The sequence below is a fragment of the Stigmatopora argus genome, chromosome 2, assembly GCF_051989625.1.
Source record: "Stigmatopora argus isolate UIUO_Sarg chromosome 2, RoL_Sarg_1.0, whole genome shotgun sequence".
NCBI classification, from domain to species: Eukaryota; Metazoa; Chordata; class Actinopteri; order Syngnathiformes; family Syngnathidae; genus Stigmatopora; species Stigmatopora argus.
The window spans coordinates 14,696,674-14,714,132 of record NC_135388.1 but is presented as its reverse complement, the minus strand read 5'-3'; the positions used below and the strand labels follow the sequence as shown (position 1 = coordinate 14,714,132).

At 39.6% G+C, this 17,459-nt stretch overlaps 1 protein-coding gene across 3 annotated transcripts in view; it reads left to right on the top strand.

Moving 5' to 3' along the window:
• The window catches only part of rasa3 (RAS p21 protein activator 3), a 37,210-nt gene that overhangs the window by 17,272 nt on the left and 2,479 nt on the right, over positions 1-17,459 (top strand). For 2 of the 3 annotated variants that reach the window (XM_077624280.1, XM_077624264.1), the window contains exons 2-24: positions 1,324-1,441; positions 1,984-2,087; positions 3,144-3,238; positions 5,810-5,886; positions 8,870-8,950; positions 9,184-9,256; positions 10,728-10,801; positions 10,880-10,984; positions 11,583-11,739; positions 11,805-11,953; positions 12,461-12,575; positions 12,649-12,723; positions 12,813-12,936; positions 13,297-13,403; positions 13,476-13,553; positions 13,652-13,729; positions 13,995-14,068; positions 14,357-14,416; positions 15,399-15,505; positions 15,944-16,026; positions 16,124-16,332; positions 16,420-16,523; positions 16,617-16,800. In XM_077624280.1, the coding sequence (XP_077480406.1) occupies positions 1,365-1,441; positions 1,984-2,087; positions 3,144-3,238; positions 5,810-5,886; positions 8,870-8,950; positions 9,184-9,256; positions 10,728-10,801; positions 10,880-10,984; positions 11,583-11,739; positions 11,805-11,953; positions 12,461-12,575; positions 12,649-12,723; positions 12,813-12,936; positions 13,297-13,403; positions 13,476-13,553; positions 13,652-13,729; positions 13,995-14,068; positions 14,357-14,416; positions 15,399-15,505; positions 15,944-16,026; positions 16,124-16,332; positions 16,420-16,523; positions 16,617-16,800 (2,390 nt within the window). In that variant the 5' untranslated portion in view covers positions 1,324-1,364. The remainder of the gene's footprint in view (positions 1-1,323; positions 1,442-1,983; positions 2,088-3,143; positions 3,239-5,809; positions 5,887-8,869; positions 8,951-9,183; positions 9,257-10,727; positions 10,802-10,879; positions 10,985-11,582; positions 11,740-11,804; positions 11,954-12,460; positions 12,576-12,648; positions 12,724-12,812; positions 12,937-13,296; positions 13,404-13,475; positions 13,554-13,651; positions 13,730-13,994; positions 14,069-14,356; positions 14,417-15,398; positions 15,506-15,943; positions 16,027-16,123; positions 16,333-16,419; positions 16,524-16,616; positions 16,801-17,459) is intronic. The other variant, XM_077624273.1, reaches the window with a different exon arrangement.

Genomic DNA, 17,459 nt, shown 5'->3' with positions numbered 1-17,459 from the left:
GCGAAAGAAAATAAGATGTTGAAAATATTCGGCATGTTTCACTGAAAAAAACTCAAGCGGCTTTTTTGCGTGATTGGGGTGTTAGATCTTTAAATTATTTAAACAATTTATTTGGCTTCCTACTCTCTGCTGCCAACCCTTTTTGGCACAGCAAATATACCAGTGTTTCCTCATCTCTCAGCGACAGTAAAGCCAAGTGCTACATACGCTTCGTCATATTTCCTTCTCTTGGCTTTCAGGTGACTTAGTATGTTTGACTCACTATCTGTCTTGCTCTCCGCCTATCTTTCCATCCCTGTCAAATAATTTTCCATTGTATTTTGCTGTGGTGACCCTTGAAGGGAAAATCCAAATGTCAGTCAGTGGGAAATCCTGACTCGCTGGGTAATGCTGCTCTATACTTTTTTTCTTCTTCTTTGATGTTGTATTCCCTGCGTGAACTCTGACAATGAGCGCGCCACTGCCGTTTAATGAGTGAATGTGCAATCAATCACACTTTATTCTAGGAAAAAATAATAAAAATAACAATAAAGTCCAAAAACATGTTTTTTCTGGGTAGTCCAGTTTCATCCCAGATCCCAAAAACATGCAGGGTAGGCTGGTTGGCGTCAATGGTTGTCCGTCTCTTCTTATGCTCTGCATTTGGTTGGCCACTGATTCAGGGTGTCTCCCATCTGGTGCTCATAGTTACCTGGGATAGGCTCCAGCACCCCGCCCTTGTGAGGATAAACGGTTCAGAAAATGAATGAATATTCCTCATATGGAATTGGTTCACCACCTTTGTATGTGCTTGTCTGTAATGGGATGCGTGTGGAAGCTTCTGTACCAATGTGGGTGGTGAACCACATTCTTGTGAAAGGGTGTGCTAACTGTCACATAGTGTTTTTGAGGAACAGACAGAGGAGGGTAAAGGAAGTGTCCCATTTATTTCCTTTCATTCACAGATCAAACACACACAAAGATGACATGCAATACCCGCATTCACTCATTGTTTTAAATGCCAATTTTGCTTTTCAGTGTGTCTGAGACACTGACGTGACAGCGTGACCTGTTTAAAGGCAGACACTTTATGGGACCACCATTTTGTGGGATTTGATGATGTAATGATAATTTATGTATGTGTTGAGCACATGTGTTTCTTTTAAATCATAAACAGCTGTACACAATTGCATAAGGGTGCTTTATTACCATGCCTGTTCTTAAATAAATCATCACTCACAGCACCGTGCATGAGTAAACACATTGTTGTTGCTTATCTCAGCGTTCCTGAATAACAACTAGTACTTACTCACCTTTATTCGCTTTCTCACATTCACTCTGCAGGGGAAGCTAAAAACATCCCTCCATACCCAGGGCCCAACAGGATGAGGGATTGTTACTGTACTGTCAACCTGGACCAAGAAGAGGTCTTCAGAACAAAGATTGTTGAGAAGTCTCTCTGGTATGAGGACATCCTGCCTCTTTTTACTTCCTGTTCTTTTTTTTCTGTATGGACAGGAAATTACATTAAGACACACATTTCATCATAATAATAGAGGTGTTACCATCAATTAAACCGTACAAGGAATGAAGAACTGCATCATGTTTTATGTTCATTTATTGATTTATTTCCTACTAATGGAAAATTGAAAGGGGTTGGTTGGTTGGTTGGTTTGTTCATCCAACCATGACATACCAATCTCTAAAATTTTCACAATGTAATACACTTTTAATATAATTATATTTGCATGTTTGAATCTATGCTAAGGTCCTTCTATATCTTTGAATTTGTACTTGGTGCCTCTTCTACAAGAGTGGGCCAAAAACTAACACACTTTAATTTTATATTTAAAAGTCCTTTATGAAAATGTTTGTCATATATGCCCTATGGAGGCTATCCCAGCTGACTTTGGGCACGAGGTGGGGGACACCCTGAATCGGTGGATTTAGTTTAGCTGTGAGGTCTTCCTTCATTTCACTGTGTTTTTTCTTGTCTTCATGCAGTCCGTTCTATGGAGAAGACTTCTATTGTGAGATCCCACGTAGCTTCAGACATCTTTCCTTCTATATATTTGACAGGGATGTCTTCAGAAGGGACTCAAGTATTGGTAAGTAAAATGCCCCAAAAAATTGTGAAAAAAACATGTTTTATTAAAGTGGAATTAACCTACCCAACCAGCCAGTCATTAAAGATATGTAGGTACAATTGTCTTCCTGTTCAGTTGTGAAGTGCGGCATCGCTTAATGGCCTTTGGCCATTTTGAAACAGCTTACGAGATTTGAGTTTGGCTGCACTTCACTGACCCCTTCTATTACCCCTCAATTCTAAGCAAAGCCAATGAATGACACACACAAGTGCAATTCTCAAATATGGCTTTTCATGATAGCATCCAATTATGAAAGAGCATCAATTTGCATGAACAAATAGACCAGTCTAAATAGAATATCATTAGTTGTGAACGCAAGCGGACGTGGCCCCTGCTGCAATGTTGGTCGCATAACATCTTTCGTATAGTGTCACTATAGCACATCATAAGTTATTTGAAACATGCATGGTAGTCTAGTTAAACACTCTAAATTGCCCCTATGTATGAGTGTGTGCGTGAATGGTTGTCTACTGCCGTCTCCTTGTGCCCTGCGATTGGCTAGCCACCAGTTCGCCCGCCTACTGTCCATAGTTGGCTGGGATAGGCTCCAGCACCCCCGCAACCCTTGTGAGGATAAGCGGTACAGAAAATGAATTAATGACTGAATGTTTCAAGTGAATCGTTTTTTTGCGCGTTGATTAGTGCTCTCATTTTATGAGCTCATGTACACACATCAACACATTTTGCAACAGTTTACTCACACTGTGACATTTGACCATAACTATTTTGACATACACTACTTTCAAAATATTTGGTTAGGTACATGCGTAAATAACTGTTAGTGAAAGTGGAAGTCAATAAGTTCAGCTGGTGTCTGTGGTTTTATACTGCACTACAGAAATTGAAAATGGAAACATTATTTGAACACCAACATTCTGTGTGTTTGTGGTGATTGAGATCAGCGCAGTACGATTGTAAAAACTTAAGATCATTGATCGTTAAACTTATTTCTAATTTTGATGATTGCTTTATTTATTTTTCTCATTTGTTGTTTCTGATATGTAATGATCTGTGTAGGTAAGGTTGCAGTGAAGAAAGAAGACCTGCAAAAATATCACGGGAAAGACACCTGGTTCCAGCTCCAACCTGTCTGCGCTGACTCAGAGGTGCAGGTCAGTACAGAGTGAGAAAATGCACAAACTCTAATTCCAAATCTAAGGGGGGGATTGCAAGAAGTAAAATATTAGGTAGGGTTCAATCGTGTTTTAGTTGGGGTTTTTCCCCTGTGTGACCAGTCCTTGTGATTGCCCATTGAGTTCACCTGTTGTTTCCCCGGCCCTGGTGTCTCCTGCTCACTGCCCCTCGTGTCACCCATGTGTTCTAATTATCTCCTCAACCCATGTCTGTCTATTTAAACCCTGTGTATTTTTGAGTTCTTGTCGGACCGCCTGGTGTTCATGCCTGTTTCTACCTTGCACTGTTTAGTCCTGTAACTGTCCTACATTCACGTCCACTGCTCCTTGTTCCCCCTGTGTTTTACACTTAATGTTTGGTTCCTTTGTCTTAGTTGTTATTTTAACTTTCCCCAGTTTTTGTATTTAAGGCTTTGTTGTCTCTGTGAATAAGTCTATGTTATTGAAGTTACGCTAATGCACCCTCTCTACCCGTTTCCCCCTGCTTCGCTGCATTTGGATCCTAAGCCGCACACCACGTGAAACCCTAACATAAAAATAGAATTGTTGGTGTTTGGTCAAGTCGTTAAACTCATCATTGTTATTAATACAGATTCAAAAACCATAGCACTGACAGCCAGAGAACTATGATGGAGAGTGGCATTGATTGGGAATGAGGCTAGATACATGATTTCAATGGGCATATTTAAGCCATCAGAGATTTTTACCAGCTCATTCTGGTTTTAATAATGATAGCCGCTTACTGCCTATTGTCACACTGACTGAGAACAGTGAAAATTTGCCATGCACAGAACGCGGATCTTTTCTGTAGAAATGTCTCCATGCGCAATGTGAGTTTGCTGCATTCAAAGAGAACTAGAGAAGTTTCTTTGATTAGTGCCAAAAGAGGTCGACTTGACATTTTATATCGCTTCCATTCCATAAGTCCTTGGTAGATGTCGACCTTGTACACGAGTTGAGGGAGTTTTAGATGAAATTATGTTTAACAATATCCCAAAAGGGGATTCCTAAACAATCGGTTAATGTGGATGGCAAGGGGTATTATTTAAATAAATATATATTTAAACTTCTAGAAATCCCAATAAGGCCTGAATCCACCGTTAACCTCTTTTGACCTTTTCATGCTTGTCAGTTAATATTTAAACGTTGTAACATTTCCTTAACTACTCTCACATTCAAAACAAAAATTGGCTTGATGGTCCACGCGTTTGAGCTTTTTTTAATTTCCCAAATCTACATTCTAATGCTATTTTAGTTCAATTGAATACAAATATGTTTGGTGTCAGCTTACATTGACACACCAGTGTGTTCCAAAGCGGTGAGTGAAGGACATTTACAGTAGATCAGTCTGCCTCTGTCAGATGTCAAGACTAAGGAAATGCTTCTTTGTGACACAGTGGCATGCCATCAGTGTAGCTGACGAAAACTTCCTGTTGCCGTGACTCATTGTTGAGCAACACCAAAAACCAGACTAAGGAAATACTGACCTGCCCCAAAGGGTTTGACCTTACTATCTTTTTTTCTCGTCAGTACTGTTCACAAACTATGCCCATCTCAAGATGAGTGGTAAAAATGTTTCCCACCATATATTAAGACAATCTGCACCATGTGGTGTTCTAGATATGTTGGTGTCCTTGTTGTTTTTCAGGATTTAGCTTCCAGTGGTTGTCCCACAAGCATTACTGTTCCGCTATTCACTATTCAACTGTCTGGCTCACCCACACAGATGTATGCACAGTCAGGAGTACACCCACAGCCACTCATACGCACCCTAGTAGTTCCTCACAGATGCTCTCATAGAGAATTCTAAACACAGTGAATGCAATGGTAACATCTGCAGACAGATGGGTGTGTGTCGCCCTGGAGCAGCACACTGAAACAGAGACACATTCATCCAGCGAGGCGTCGAGCGGAAGGATGTGTGAGAGAATGAGAGCTAAAGAGAGTGTGATGGATCAAATGAAGTCAGAAGATAGTGTTTCTCTTCTCTTTTCAATAGAAGACACATTGTTGGCCCCGTGCTTCTGTGTTTCCCTCCCTTTGCTCAAATGGCTCAGATGGAGCGGAATGCCTGCGTGTTTGCATACTGATGCTGTTAATTAATGGAGCTTTGCTAGATGGTTTTACCACATCGCTGTAATTATGTCATTTATTCAATAACTTCAGGAAGAAAATAAATTCCTTGTGACTATTTTCTCTTATTGGAGGAATGCCACTGTCACTTTTAATCCCCTTTTTCCTCAGTTGATTTAACCAATGAAGAAATCTGTGTTATTTAGTATATGTATATCTTTTTAACCATCTATGTACTATGCACACGTGGTGAATGAAACCATGTGGATTCAAATATCACTGTTTAATTATCAGCAATGTACACCACGTACAATTGTGAGATGTATTTTAAGTTGGAATAATAACAGAAAAAATACCTAATAGTTATAACGTTAAATTAAAGGTATAGTATTGAAATAATCTTTGAAATACTTTGAGTGGTTTGACAATTGTAACTTTTGCTTAAACTAAAAGCATGTATCCTTGCTATTTCTGCAGGGAAAAGTGCACCTGGAGCTCCGACTCAGTGAAGTCATCACAGACAACGGAGTCATCAACCACAAACTAGCCACACGGTAAGGCTTCCTGCATGTTTTAAATTATGACATCGGCCAAACACAAAGGCTCAAATTGTCAAGTCCTGTCCATCAAACACACGAGTGTGGTTACAAGCATTCTGAATTTGATTTAATCAAATAAAAACAGAAAGAAAAGTATATTGAATAAGGCTTCAAAATAGGGAATATAATAAGGCTGGCCTTTCAGGTTTTGCGCACTTTAGAACTGTTTGCTGACTGTGGCTAAATCATGCCCCACTCAACTGCCAAATGTTTAATTGTTTCCAGTTTGTTGCAGCGTGAATTAAATTTTGTCTGGATGTTTCACAGATCTACATTAAGAACAAGAGATTATGTAGTATTTGTAACTTGTCAACCTAGCGAAATAAATGAGTAAATTGATATTTTATAGCCACTGACAGCACTTTATATTAGAGGTAGGTCTAGAAACCATAGTTATAGGTGATGTAACCTTTGCCCCTCTTTAGCTAAAAAATTAGATGGAAGTCACTAGTATAAGAGTGCAAACTTGCAGGATCTTCATCCACATTCACAGGTCAAAATCATTTGTGTCAAGACTTCCTACCAATTCCTCTTAGCTGCTGTCACCTGTGGTTTAGCTGGAAGACAGCCAACCCGACTTTGTTGATTGGTATAAAAAGTAGTCCACTTTTGCTATCCCAGATAACAATGCTCCCTGTTGACAATGTATGACTTTTGCTTTTCATCTCACTTCAAGTAAATATTCTTGTAGAAGTTTGGATCTTACTGACTTCCTATGTGCTGAGGCCTTCTATAGACCAAGCGTGATTGTCAATGTACTTGCCTTTGTTGTTCAACATGCATGTCACATGGCAAATTACACTTCTAAAATTGATCATTTGCTGCCAGGAAAACACTCAAATTTTGCTTTTCAAATGTTTTTTTTTTTCTCTTAAGTCATTTGCTGTCATTGGACCTTGATCTCAGAACTGTGGGGCTGATGAGCTAACCACTAGGTCACCAGACTGCCCCATTTAGTAATTAATGAATTTTAACCAACAAAATTCACATTATTTACCATAAATCAACTTCCTTTGGATCTAATCTTTCATCTACCATACTATACTCTGTCTGGGGCTTCATTTTTTTGCGTAATGTTGGGTTCACTGGGTTGCAATTTTATTTCCTTACCACTGAATGGTATTGTTTTTGACAGCAAAACACAAGTGTATTTTAACATGAAATAGACTGGACTAAAACAAATTTGTCTGCCAGGCATTCTAAGCGGCATGTCAGAGCTCAGTGCAGTGTTGAGACTAATAGGGGGCCAGATAGTAGGTCAAGCAGGAGTTACATAAACAAGCTTATTTGACAGGAAGTGCTCTGGCATTAGAGATGCTTAACCCAGCCCTTATTCTTTATTAGGAATCCCTGTGTGGGTGTGCTTGGGTGAGTTTGAGAGATAGAGAGAGAAACAGAGGGGGTAGAGAAAGAGACATAGAGAGACATAGAGAGACAGAGAAAGACAGAGTAAGAGACAGAGAGAGAGACAGATAGAGACAGAGAGAGAGAGAGAGAGAGAGAGAGAGAGTGAGAGAGAGAGAGAGAGAGATTGAGAGAGAGAGAGAGAGAGAGAGAGAGAGAGAGAGAGAGAGAGAGAGTTCATGCGTTTGTGTGACTGAGGCTTTGTTGAAAGATGTGCTGCGATTTGCTGTGTAATTTATCAGGCTGTGTAACTAGTAGTGCATCACCGTGACACACAGGAAGTGATTCGTCCTACTGAGTGTCTCGTCCTGGATGGGTGATAATCCTTTCGCAGCATGATGTCATTTGTGAGCAGGATGGCCTTAGGTCACACTCGCTAAGGAAAATAAACATAGGCTTCAATACTGTACGACCACATATTTCTCTCAAATATGGAAACCAGCGGAGTTACACCGTGAATTGGTGGCCAGCCAATCACAGGGCACGAGGGGTCAGACAACCATTCACGCTTACACTCAAACAACCCGCCGAGCATGCCGGTTTTTGGGATGTGGGCGGATACCGGAGTCCCCAGAGAAAACCCACGCAGGCCTCGGGAGAACATGCAAAACCCTACACAGGAAGGTGGGAACCCACTGGGGATTGAACCCTTGAACTTAGAACTGAGGCTGACATGTTAACTCACAGGGACTCACTTAAATATCTTTGATGGGAAAATAAAAAAATATGATATTATACTAACATCTACATTTCTGCAATATACATTTTTACTTTGTTTTCAATGTTAATTATCATGAAATATATAGAATGAACACTGACCTCTTGTTAACAACGTTTAATCCTCCTAAGAGTCAGGGAGCTAACAGAGTCCCTAAATATTTACTCCTCTAGTATATCATCAATTTATCAGCAGCTTCTACTTGCCGCACATACAACATCCCAACATCCCCATGGGATTTCACATCTTCCACTAATTTTTATGACAACTAGCATTTCCAGAAAAAAATAACTAAGGCCTTTGTTAAAGGGCTCACATTTATGCCCTGCTCGCCCGTATTGTTGAAACACAAACACTTGTCTACTGCGACGGATACTTGCTAAAAGCTGTGGTTGCATTAAAGAGGGTAGATGAGTGGAAGCTAAAAGCTTTTCAGCACTGCTGGTCTGGGTGTCATTTTTCAGTCTTGACAGGACTCGGCTCTCATTTGTCTACTAATTAAATGGTCATTGAGAATTTAACAGAGCTTTAATAGTCCCAAGTGAATATTGAAATTCAGGGTTTTTCCATATGGCTTTCAAAGGAATGCTTTTAAGATACTTTTTAACCATTTTTGTTGATCTACTTCATAGTGTATTTTGACCTGTCTTTGTTCGATGCAATTGAATCTTTAGCACAGAACATGGCATTCCTTAGAATTAGTATCTAGTGAAAATGTGACAGTTTTGTTTGTGTTTTCTCTCCTTAAAGGTTTATTTATTCATTAAAAAAAGAGAAAAAAAAGAAACAAACACTGCCTTGTTTACATCCAAACAGAGTGCTGGAGTGCCAAGGTCTGCCAATCGTCAACGGCCAATGCGACCCTTATGCTGCTGTCTCACTACTCGGTCCTTCCAGGTTAGAAAAAATAACTTAATAAATACCCAGTACAAAAAGATGTCACTGGTATTATTTATGAACACATAAACGTAATTGCAACACATTTCTGATTTGAATCTAAACTAAGGAGCAAATATGAAATATATTTTAACATTAAAAACAGCAATTATAAGATGTCAATGATAGTAGTCTAAATAGTACTGTAAATGATATTCATTTGAAAGTTTCATCTCCATTTCTGATTTGTTCAGGTCAGAAGCAAAGAAGACCAAGGTGAAGAGGAAAACCAACAACCCACAGTTTGACGAGATTTTCTATTTTGAGGTAAATAAAGTTTGTTAACAACGTATGATATAACTTAAGTAGTGTGATTGTGTACAAAGCAATATTATACCTTTGCACTCCATTGTTGTCTCTTACTAAAAAAGAGTTAAGCTGGAGATTTTGGATCTTACTGGCAAAGATGAGTGGGTTTTGAGTGTAGCTAGTGTAGATAACTTTGTAAGATGACTGAATTTGAAAATATTTAATATTTTAATCAAAGCATGACAATCTAGCCACAGTGTCCGTGTCATTTAATCTAACAGAACTCTTCTCCCAACTGTATGAATTTCCTGTCAAATTAAATGTAAGTGGTTAGATGTGGCTGGTTCTCAAATAAATCACATTCAAAGCTTCTACACAAGTCACTTAACTCATTATGTTGTGTAGTTACTATGAACACTGGCCTCTTCTCAACAAGGTTTAACCATTCTGAGAATCCGAAGCAACTAAAGCAATCAAGCAAAAAGAAAAACTTAAAAAATTCAAGTTGAGATTGGAGGAGGGGTCCAAAAGAGAGCTGGAGGATGGACTGATTGATCCACGGCTTTCCTTCTTCGCCAATCTTGATGTATCCATAATTATGTACAAACATGTGGTGTACAGAGATTGATACTATTCTAAAGCAACCAGTTTAGTCCAGTTGTGATTCTGTTCCCAGACAGATAGATAGATTTGTTTTTAGTGCATGTTTCCAAGTTTCTTCTGAGATCATATTTCACAGTTATCCATTTGTAATGGAAATTACAAAGTTTAAAAATAAAAATAAATTGAAAGGTAAGCATGCATATTATAGGTTGTATATAATATATGTTGTATATAATCCTATTCATTTGTATAAGGGCAGGATCCAACATTAAACGCCTGAATTGTTTTCCACCAGCATTTCAAAAAGCAGTCAGATAGTAGTCAATAGCCCTATTGACCCCATCCCCATGTGTATCTCCTCCCCCTCTCTTCCCTGTTTCTTCAGCAGGACAAGAGTGTGATTGATTCAGACACATACTAAACACTGACTCATAATTATCTGGATTATGGAAATTTGCAAAATACATAAATCCTGTTTTATAACGTACGGACAATAGTTTGGGATGTCCTTCTAAGTAATACCAAATTGATAGAGTCGTTCAAAAGGCCCATTTTGTTTCAGCATGACTGCAATGAAAACATGGCATGGTCAGGTAAGTTTGCAAGAGGCCAAAACATATTGTGACCAGGCCATCTCCTCTAGCATAAGTGATCTCTTACCTCACAAACCGACAACGTCACAAGGCCAATTAAGGAGGAAATTATTATTAAATCCTCGACCCCGGAGAGTTCGTTTCTCTCCCTCCGTCTCCAGAGATAATGAGACAAAAGAAAACTACCCAAACATTAAGAAGAGGAAAATAAACAAACCGTTTTCATTCTTCCTGGGCTGTGGGCTAGAAAATAATTCTGTGGCACTGTATTAAATGTTTTTCTTTGCTTTTAGGTGACACGACCCTTGAGCTACACAAAGCGACAGTTTGATGTCGAAGAGGAAGATGTGGACAAACTGGCTCTGAGGTAAGCAAAAGTGATTTTAGTGGTGCTACAATCAACTTATTCAGTGCCTTTGAACTCTGGCCTCTGGTTCATTTCCAGGGTGGACCTGTGGAATGCTAGCAATTTAAAATTTGGGGATGAGTTCCTGGGAGGAGTGAGAGTTCCCCTAAGAGTTCTGGGTCAGTCTGGTGTACATGATGCATGGTAAGTGTGTTACATGTCCCACACTAGTCAGGTGACACTTGCTTCCTCTGATCGGGAGATAAGAGATAAGCTTATTGACTTTAATAGCCGTGGCACAAACATACTTAATGAAGGTATCGTAGGACCTCTGTTATGTCCCACTAGACGATTAGCAACATTTTCATTCATTTTCTGGGCTGCTTTTTCTCACAAAGTTCGCGGGGGGTGCTGGAGCCACTCACCCAACAACGAGCTGTAGGCGGGGTACACGCTAAATTGGTTGCCAGACTTGCCTAATCTAATTTGAGATAATATACATCCATTCATTTTAAACTGCTTATTTATTCTCGTCTGGGTCAAAGGGTGCTGGAGCCTATCCCGGAAAGACTTTGGGCGAAAGAAAGACTACACTATAGACTGGTCATTAGTCAATCGTAGGGCACACATAGCTACAGACAACCATTAGAATTCACAATCACACACATATATTGGTTAAGTTCTTAAATTTACATAAGTGGGTGCAAATATTACAAATGTAAGCTCTCATTTAAGATAATTAGAATGATTTTACTATTTAAATCGATAAGTCATTTGTCATTGACATCAAGTCTCTCCTCAGGTACTATCTCCAGCCCAGGGAAAATGGAGGGAAGTCTGTCAAGGTGGAAGAGCTTGGATCTCTGCGCCTGAACATTGTTTACACTGAGGACCACGTCTTCCCGTCAGAGCACTACACCCCTCTTAGAGATTTGCTGCTGTACTCTGGCAACATACAGGTGTGTGCAGCTTGGGGGGGTCATATGTGGCTGGGGCACATTTATATTGTTTTGTCCTTGGGCAGCCTGTGTCAGCGTCCACGGCAAATATTCTGGGGGAGGTGTGTCGAGAAAAGCAAGAAGCCGCTATACCACTCGTGCGTCTCTTCCTCCACTATGGCAAGATTGTGCCTTTCATCAGTGCCATCGCTCACGCTGAAGTTAACCGTACGCAGTGAGTGTCTTAAAAGAATGCACGTTTCTTTTGGTCAGGGGGAGGGTCAGTAATCATTTGAAGGGATGTGTTTATATTCTGTGAATTGCCTGCAGAAAATCAACTATATTTGATTCCCAGACAAAAGTATGCTGGGAAGTCCCTTTTAATGAGGAGGAAAACTGTTCTTGATGCTGTACTTCTTCCCAAGATGTGAATCAATTAGATCAATTAAATGAGATCCTGTCAATTTCCAGAGCGCAGCAATTTCATTAGACGTCACCCAATAAATGTTTTGTTACACAGCTAAACTTAATTCACAGCCTCATTTCATTTGCTTTGATCTCTGTGTTTGAAAAATACAACATTTAAACAGACTCATATTCACATTTCAATATTAAAAGATGAATTCAGTTATAAACCAATATTTCCTGTTCAAATATGTTTTATTAATTGATATTTTCACGTGTGAAGGCGAGAAGTGTATTTTTCCTTTTGCTTTTAATTCTAATTTGCTTTTACACACAGGGATCCAAACACCATTTTTCGGGGAAACTCGCTCACGTCTAAATGCATCGATGAAACCATGAAACTGGCAGGGATGCATTATCTGCAAGTCACCCTCAAACCAATCATAGATGAGGTTGGACGCCAAATCCTCTACTATAACAAGGATATGATAGTGTACATGTTTTCTTAATTGAGTACTTTCACAGATCTGCACAGAACACAAGCCCTGTGAAATTGACCCAGTTAAGCTCAAGGAATCGGAAAACTTGGAGACAAATAGAGTAAGGAAATAAATGTGCATGGCTGCGATGACATTTGACATAGAGTTTTTGTAACATAATGACTTATCTGATTTGCCTTCCGTCTGCAGGAAAACCTTCGACATTATGTGGACCGTATTTTTAATGTAATCACCACCTCTGGCGTTCGCTGTCCCACTGTCATGTGTGACATCTTCTTCTCTCTAAGAGAGTCTGCTGCCACGCGTTTCCAAGGTAACTGACCTCCAGTGTGATTAAAAAGGGAAACAGGAAAAGGCACTGAAGAGCATGATGTATTCAAGGCCCCTTTTTCCGCTCACTCAGAATTATAGGTGATTTTTATGTGACCCAAGCTATGTGGAGCTTGTTTTTCATTCTCTGCTGCCTCCATGTGGCTGCAGTAGGCGTCTGCATTCACACTCAAAACCCTGAAATTTGCTTGTTTATTTGTACCACATTGTAGATTTTTCAGACTGCTCCTCTTTTACATTTCATGCAATATTTTGATAAATAAATCACCAGTGTGGAATGTCTCATCTCATTGAGGCAAGAGTAATTTATTGAAAAATGGTAACCTTTTTTTTGCCCTTCCAGTGGATCAAGATGTCCGATACACAGCAGTGAGCAGTTTCATTTTTCTGCGTTTCTTTGCTCCAGCCATCCTGTCACCCAATCTTTTTCATTTACGGCCACATCATCCGGTGGGTTGAATTTAAAATATCTCATGTTAAGCATGTAGTTTCTATGTTAATTTTTCTCATTTCATTCTGTAGGACCCGGCCACATCGAGAACGCTTACACTCATCTCCAAGACCATTCAGACATTGGGAAGTCTCGCCAAGTCAAAATCTGTGAGTAACTTTCACATAAATGTTGTTTATAGCCGTCAATAGATGGATCCCAACTACCGGCAAACCTCCACCCTTATTGTCTCTCTAATTCCTTTAAGGCCAATTTCAAAGAGTCTTACATGGCAGCATTTTACGACTACTTCAATGAGCAGAAGTATGCAGATGCTGTCAAGAATGTGAGTCTTTTAATAGCGCTTTATTTTTTGGGTGACTGTCATGTCAATAAATCTTTTTTTTTCCAACATCAAATGCATGTGCATGGGATTTCTTTTCCATTTCCTTACTGGATTAGAGTACAAAACGAGGGGTCTATCCCAACCACTGAATGAGTGATTTGATTTGGTCCTTTGTTTCTAAAATTCTTGTGTGTCTAAAATAATATTTTGCATCTACTGCAAATAAACTCCAACGACGATGAGTATGGTTGTTATTATTCCGCAGTTTCTGGACCTCATATCCACTTCAGGAAAGTGGGATCAAAAGAGTATTGAAACACCCATCATGCTCAAAGAGGGGTAAGCAACATTTGTATTTCTGATATAATCCTTACATGCAATGTTTCTTGCTGTTTTTCAACTTTATCTGTGTTTTATTGCTTACAGTTGACCGTTCCCTTTCTATTTGTCTTTGGCTTTAGTGCCCAGCTAAAATGAATATTTCTAAGATTACATTTAATTTTTAACATAACACGAGTCCCCCTATGTACACTGTAAAGTTGTTTTAATGAGGCTTCAAGGAAAGGGTAGCTTCCTGCCTCATTCATCAACATCCTCATCCTCTTGTGTTTCTGCTACCGGGATTAGGAGTGTAAAGGTCACTATAAAGGGGGTTGATGGGAAGGGGTCTAAAGGCACCAAGGGCAGGTAGGTAAGACTTTCTCTATGCCCTTGTGACCCCCGTGTGTGTGCACTGTAAATTCTCCTCAAGTGGTCCACCTCCTCCTTCGTGTCACAGTTAAATGCTGCTACACTTTGCGTTACGTCGCTGGAGGAAAATCAGATGACACCTATGTGCATGGGGTCTGCGTTACGGTCGAAAGTACAGCTTGACTTATTTTACTCAGTACATATTGCTAACAACAATAGCCCCTGTCGTTTCGCGTTAAAGCGGAAAGTAAGGGGGTGGTTACTGTACACACATTCCTAGTTTCTCATCTATCTGCCCACATCCCCGACCCCTTTGTGCCCTTTGCATCCATTGTTTACATTATCGCTCTACATGAGACCCTCCAAATGGTTTTGCGCAAGGGAAAATCTGCACATTTGGGGCTCAGGAATGTGACAAGGATGCAAGTCTCACTGTGGAATCCCACTGCATCATTTTTCCAAAATAATCTGTCTCTTATTTTCGAGTCTCTCGTGTTCACTTGCCTATACATGTTTTATCAATTAGTATCACTATTACTCTTCCTGGCAGTGTTCTTTAGCGCGGCACAGTTTCTAATTTCCTGCTATTAGTCCTAGTGCTTGTTGCCAGATTGTAAACATTAATTGGAAAAACACTTGGGATTGATGATAATAACCCGTCATAGTGATTTGTTTGTCTTGCACTTGTAAAGAGATCTTGGTTTATATTTAGCTTCATACTTATTTTACCCTTGTGATAAACCAGTTGTTCTTTTTACCATTGGAATTGTATTTCATGTATTTCCGCGAGACACCATAAGTAGTTTTAAGGTCTTTGACATATCCCCAAGTCTGGCATTGACTTATATTAAACGACAAAATGATTTCCTTTTAACAATATAACTGTATAACACAGCAAAAATGAATATTGTACAACAATTTATCCCGTGAGTTTGGACTCATGTATAAATCTTTTTACTTTAATGTATTTTTCCCCCAGATTCATGATAAAGAGAGCACAAGGAAGAAATCGGTTCGGAATGAAGAACTTTAAAAAAAGATGGTTTCGTCTCACCAACCATGAGTTCACTTATCACAAAACTAAAGGTAAAGTTAACTTTTTATGTGCAAAGAACATAATATTCAAAGTCACAGGAAGAGTTTAAAAAATATTATTTTCCGTTATTTACTGTAATTTCATTACAGTAGGGGGATGCTTTGGAGCCTGTCCCCACTTGCCAGTTACCTATCATACATTTAAAAAGAATAAAGAAATATTTTTTTAAAGAAAAACATTTTCTGAAACCCTTAAAATCCAAGATTTCGTTCTGAACGACTGCACCAATAACAGATAATATGGTGAGAATGTAGTATTCCATTACGGAACAGAAATAATGTCTATATATATCGTTGATTAATAAATGTGTGGTTATTAAAAAAAATATGTACAAGGGACGCTATTTATCTCCCACCCGCAGGTGATCATTGGCCATGAGAATACGTAAACGCCAAGAACTCTATTTATGCATTAACTCTTATCTCCAGGAGAGGGAGCTTTGTGCAGCATTCCCATAGAGAACATTTTGGCCGTCGAAAGGCTGGAGGAGGAGTCATTCAAGATGAAAAATGTAAGGGCTCATAAAAAAAAATATTTTAACAGATTTCAACAAAGGTTTAATAACTCATGTCTTCCTTATGTTGTTCCGTGTGCTCTCCAACCTCCAGATGTTCCAGGTGATCCAGCCAGAGAGGGCACTCTACATCCAAGCCAACAATTGCGTTGAGGCGCGAGATTGGATCGACATCTTAACCAAAGTCAGCCAATGCAACCGCAAGCGTCTTAGCACCTATCATCCTTCAGCCTACCTCAACGGCCACTGGCTCTGCTGCAAGCTCTCGGCTGACGCGGCGCCTGGCTGCACGCCCTGTACCGGGTGTGTGGCGTTGTCAAAAAAAATCCTCTTGGGTGGTCTTTATCATTGTTTTTCCTCGCTCACATTCCTGTGCGCATCTGTTTCTAGCGGCCTCCCTGCCAATATCCAGCTGGACGTAGACGGAGACAGAGAGACTGAGAGGATCTATTCCCTCTACAGCACATACATGACCAAACTCATCAAGATGCAAGGTCAGAAAGGAAAAAAAAATCTAATTTATGGAGGTAGGTGTTCAACAGCACTTCATTATTTTACCTTTGTATTCTTCTCCCTTTGACCCGCAGAGGCCTGCGGCAGTAAGTCAGTGTACGACGGACCCGAGCAAGAGGAATACTCCACTTTTGTTATTGACGACCCCCAGGAGACTTACAAAACCCTCAAGCAGATAGTTTCAGCTGTGCAGACATTGGAACAACAACACACCAAGTACAAACGAGACAAGTTCAAGAAGACCAAGATAGGCAGCCAGTACGTAGTCTTTATCAAATTGTTTACAGCCGTGACTCTGAACCATTATACGTCCAATCATTGGTGTGATGTGACAGGTCACCAAGTGGCCCTTAATTTTTGGAAAAATATATTGCTTCCTATAAATAATGTATCTTTATCTGTGGTCTCTATAAATAAAGAATAGTAGTAGCTTTGTGATCAACAAAATTGCCCCAATTCCCATATAACAAGTGAACAATTTCTCTCAAGTCAGACAAGAATTATTTCAATGTTTCAGGATATATCTGGTCTAATGGTGAGTCTAATATCAAATATCTGCTTTGACAGGGAAATGGTCTAGAAAAACAAGTTTAATAGTAACACATAATACTTTAATAGTACAAAGCTGCTTTGTGGTACTCCAGCCCTGACTATCACTGGCCACAATATGAGGTAAAACTGCACAATATTGAATGTGGAGGTCGTTTGTAGTGTCCAGGAACTTTCACTATATAACACCAGGAGTTTGGCTTCCTGGGTTGTACGGGTGGAATAAACACAGATGTTAAATTTAATGTAAGCCAGTGTGATACAGAACTGAGGAATGACCTGTTGGTTAAGATTACCACCCTTGCACATTAAATCTAAAGTTGTTACGCACACATCATCATCAATCTGTCATCTAACCACTGTTCTCC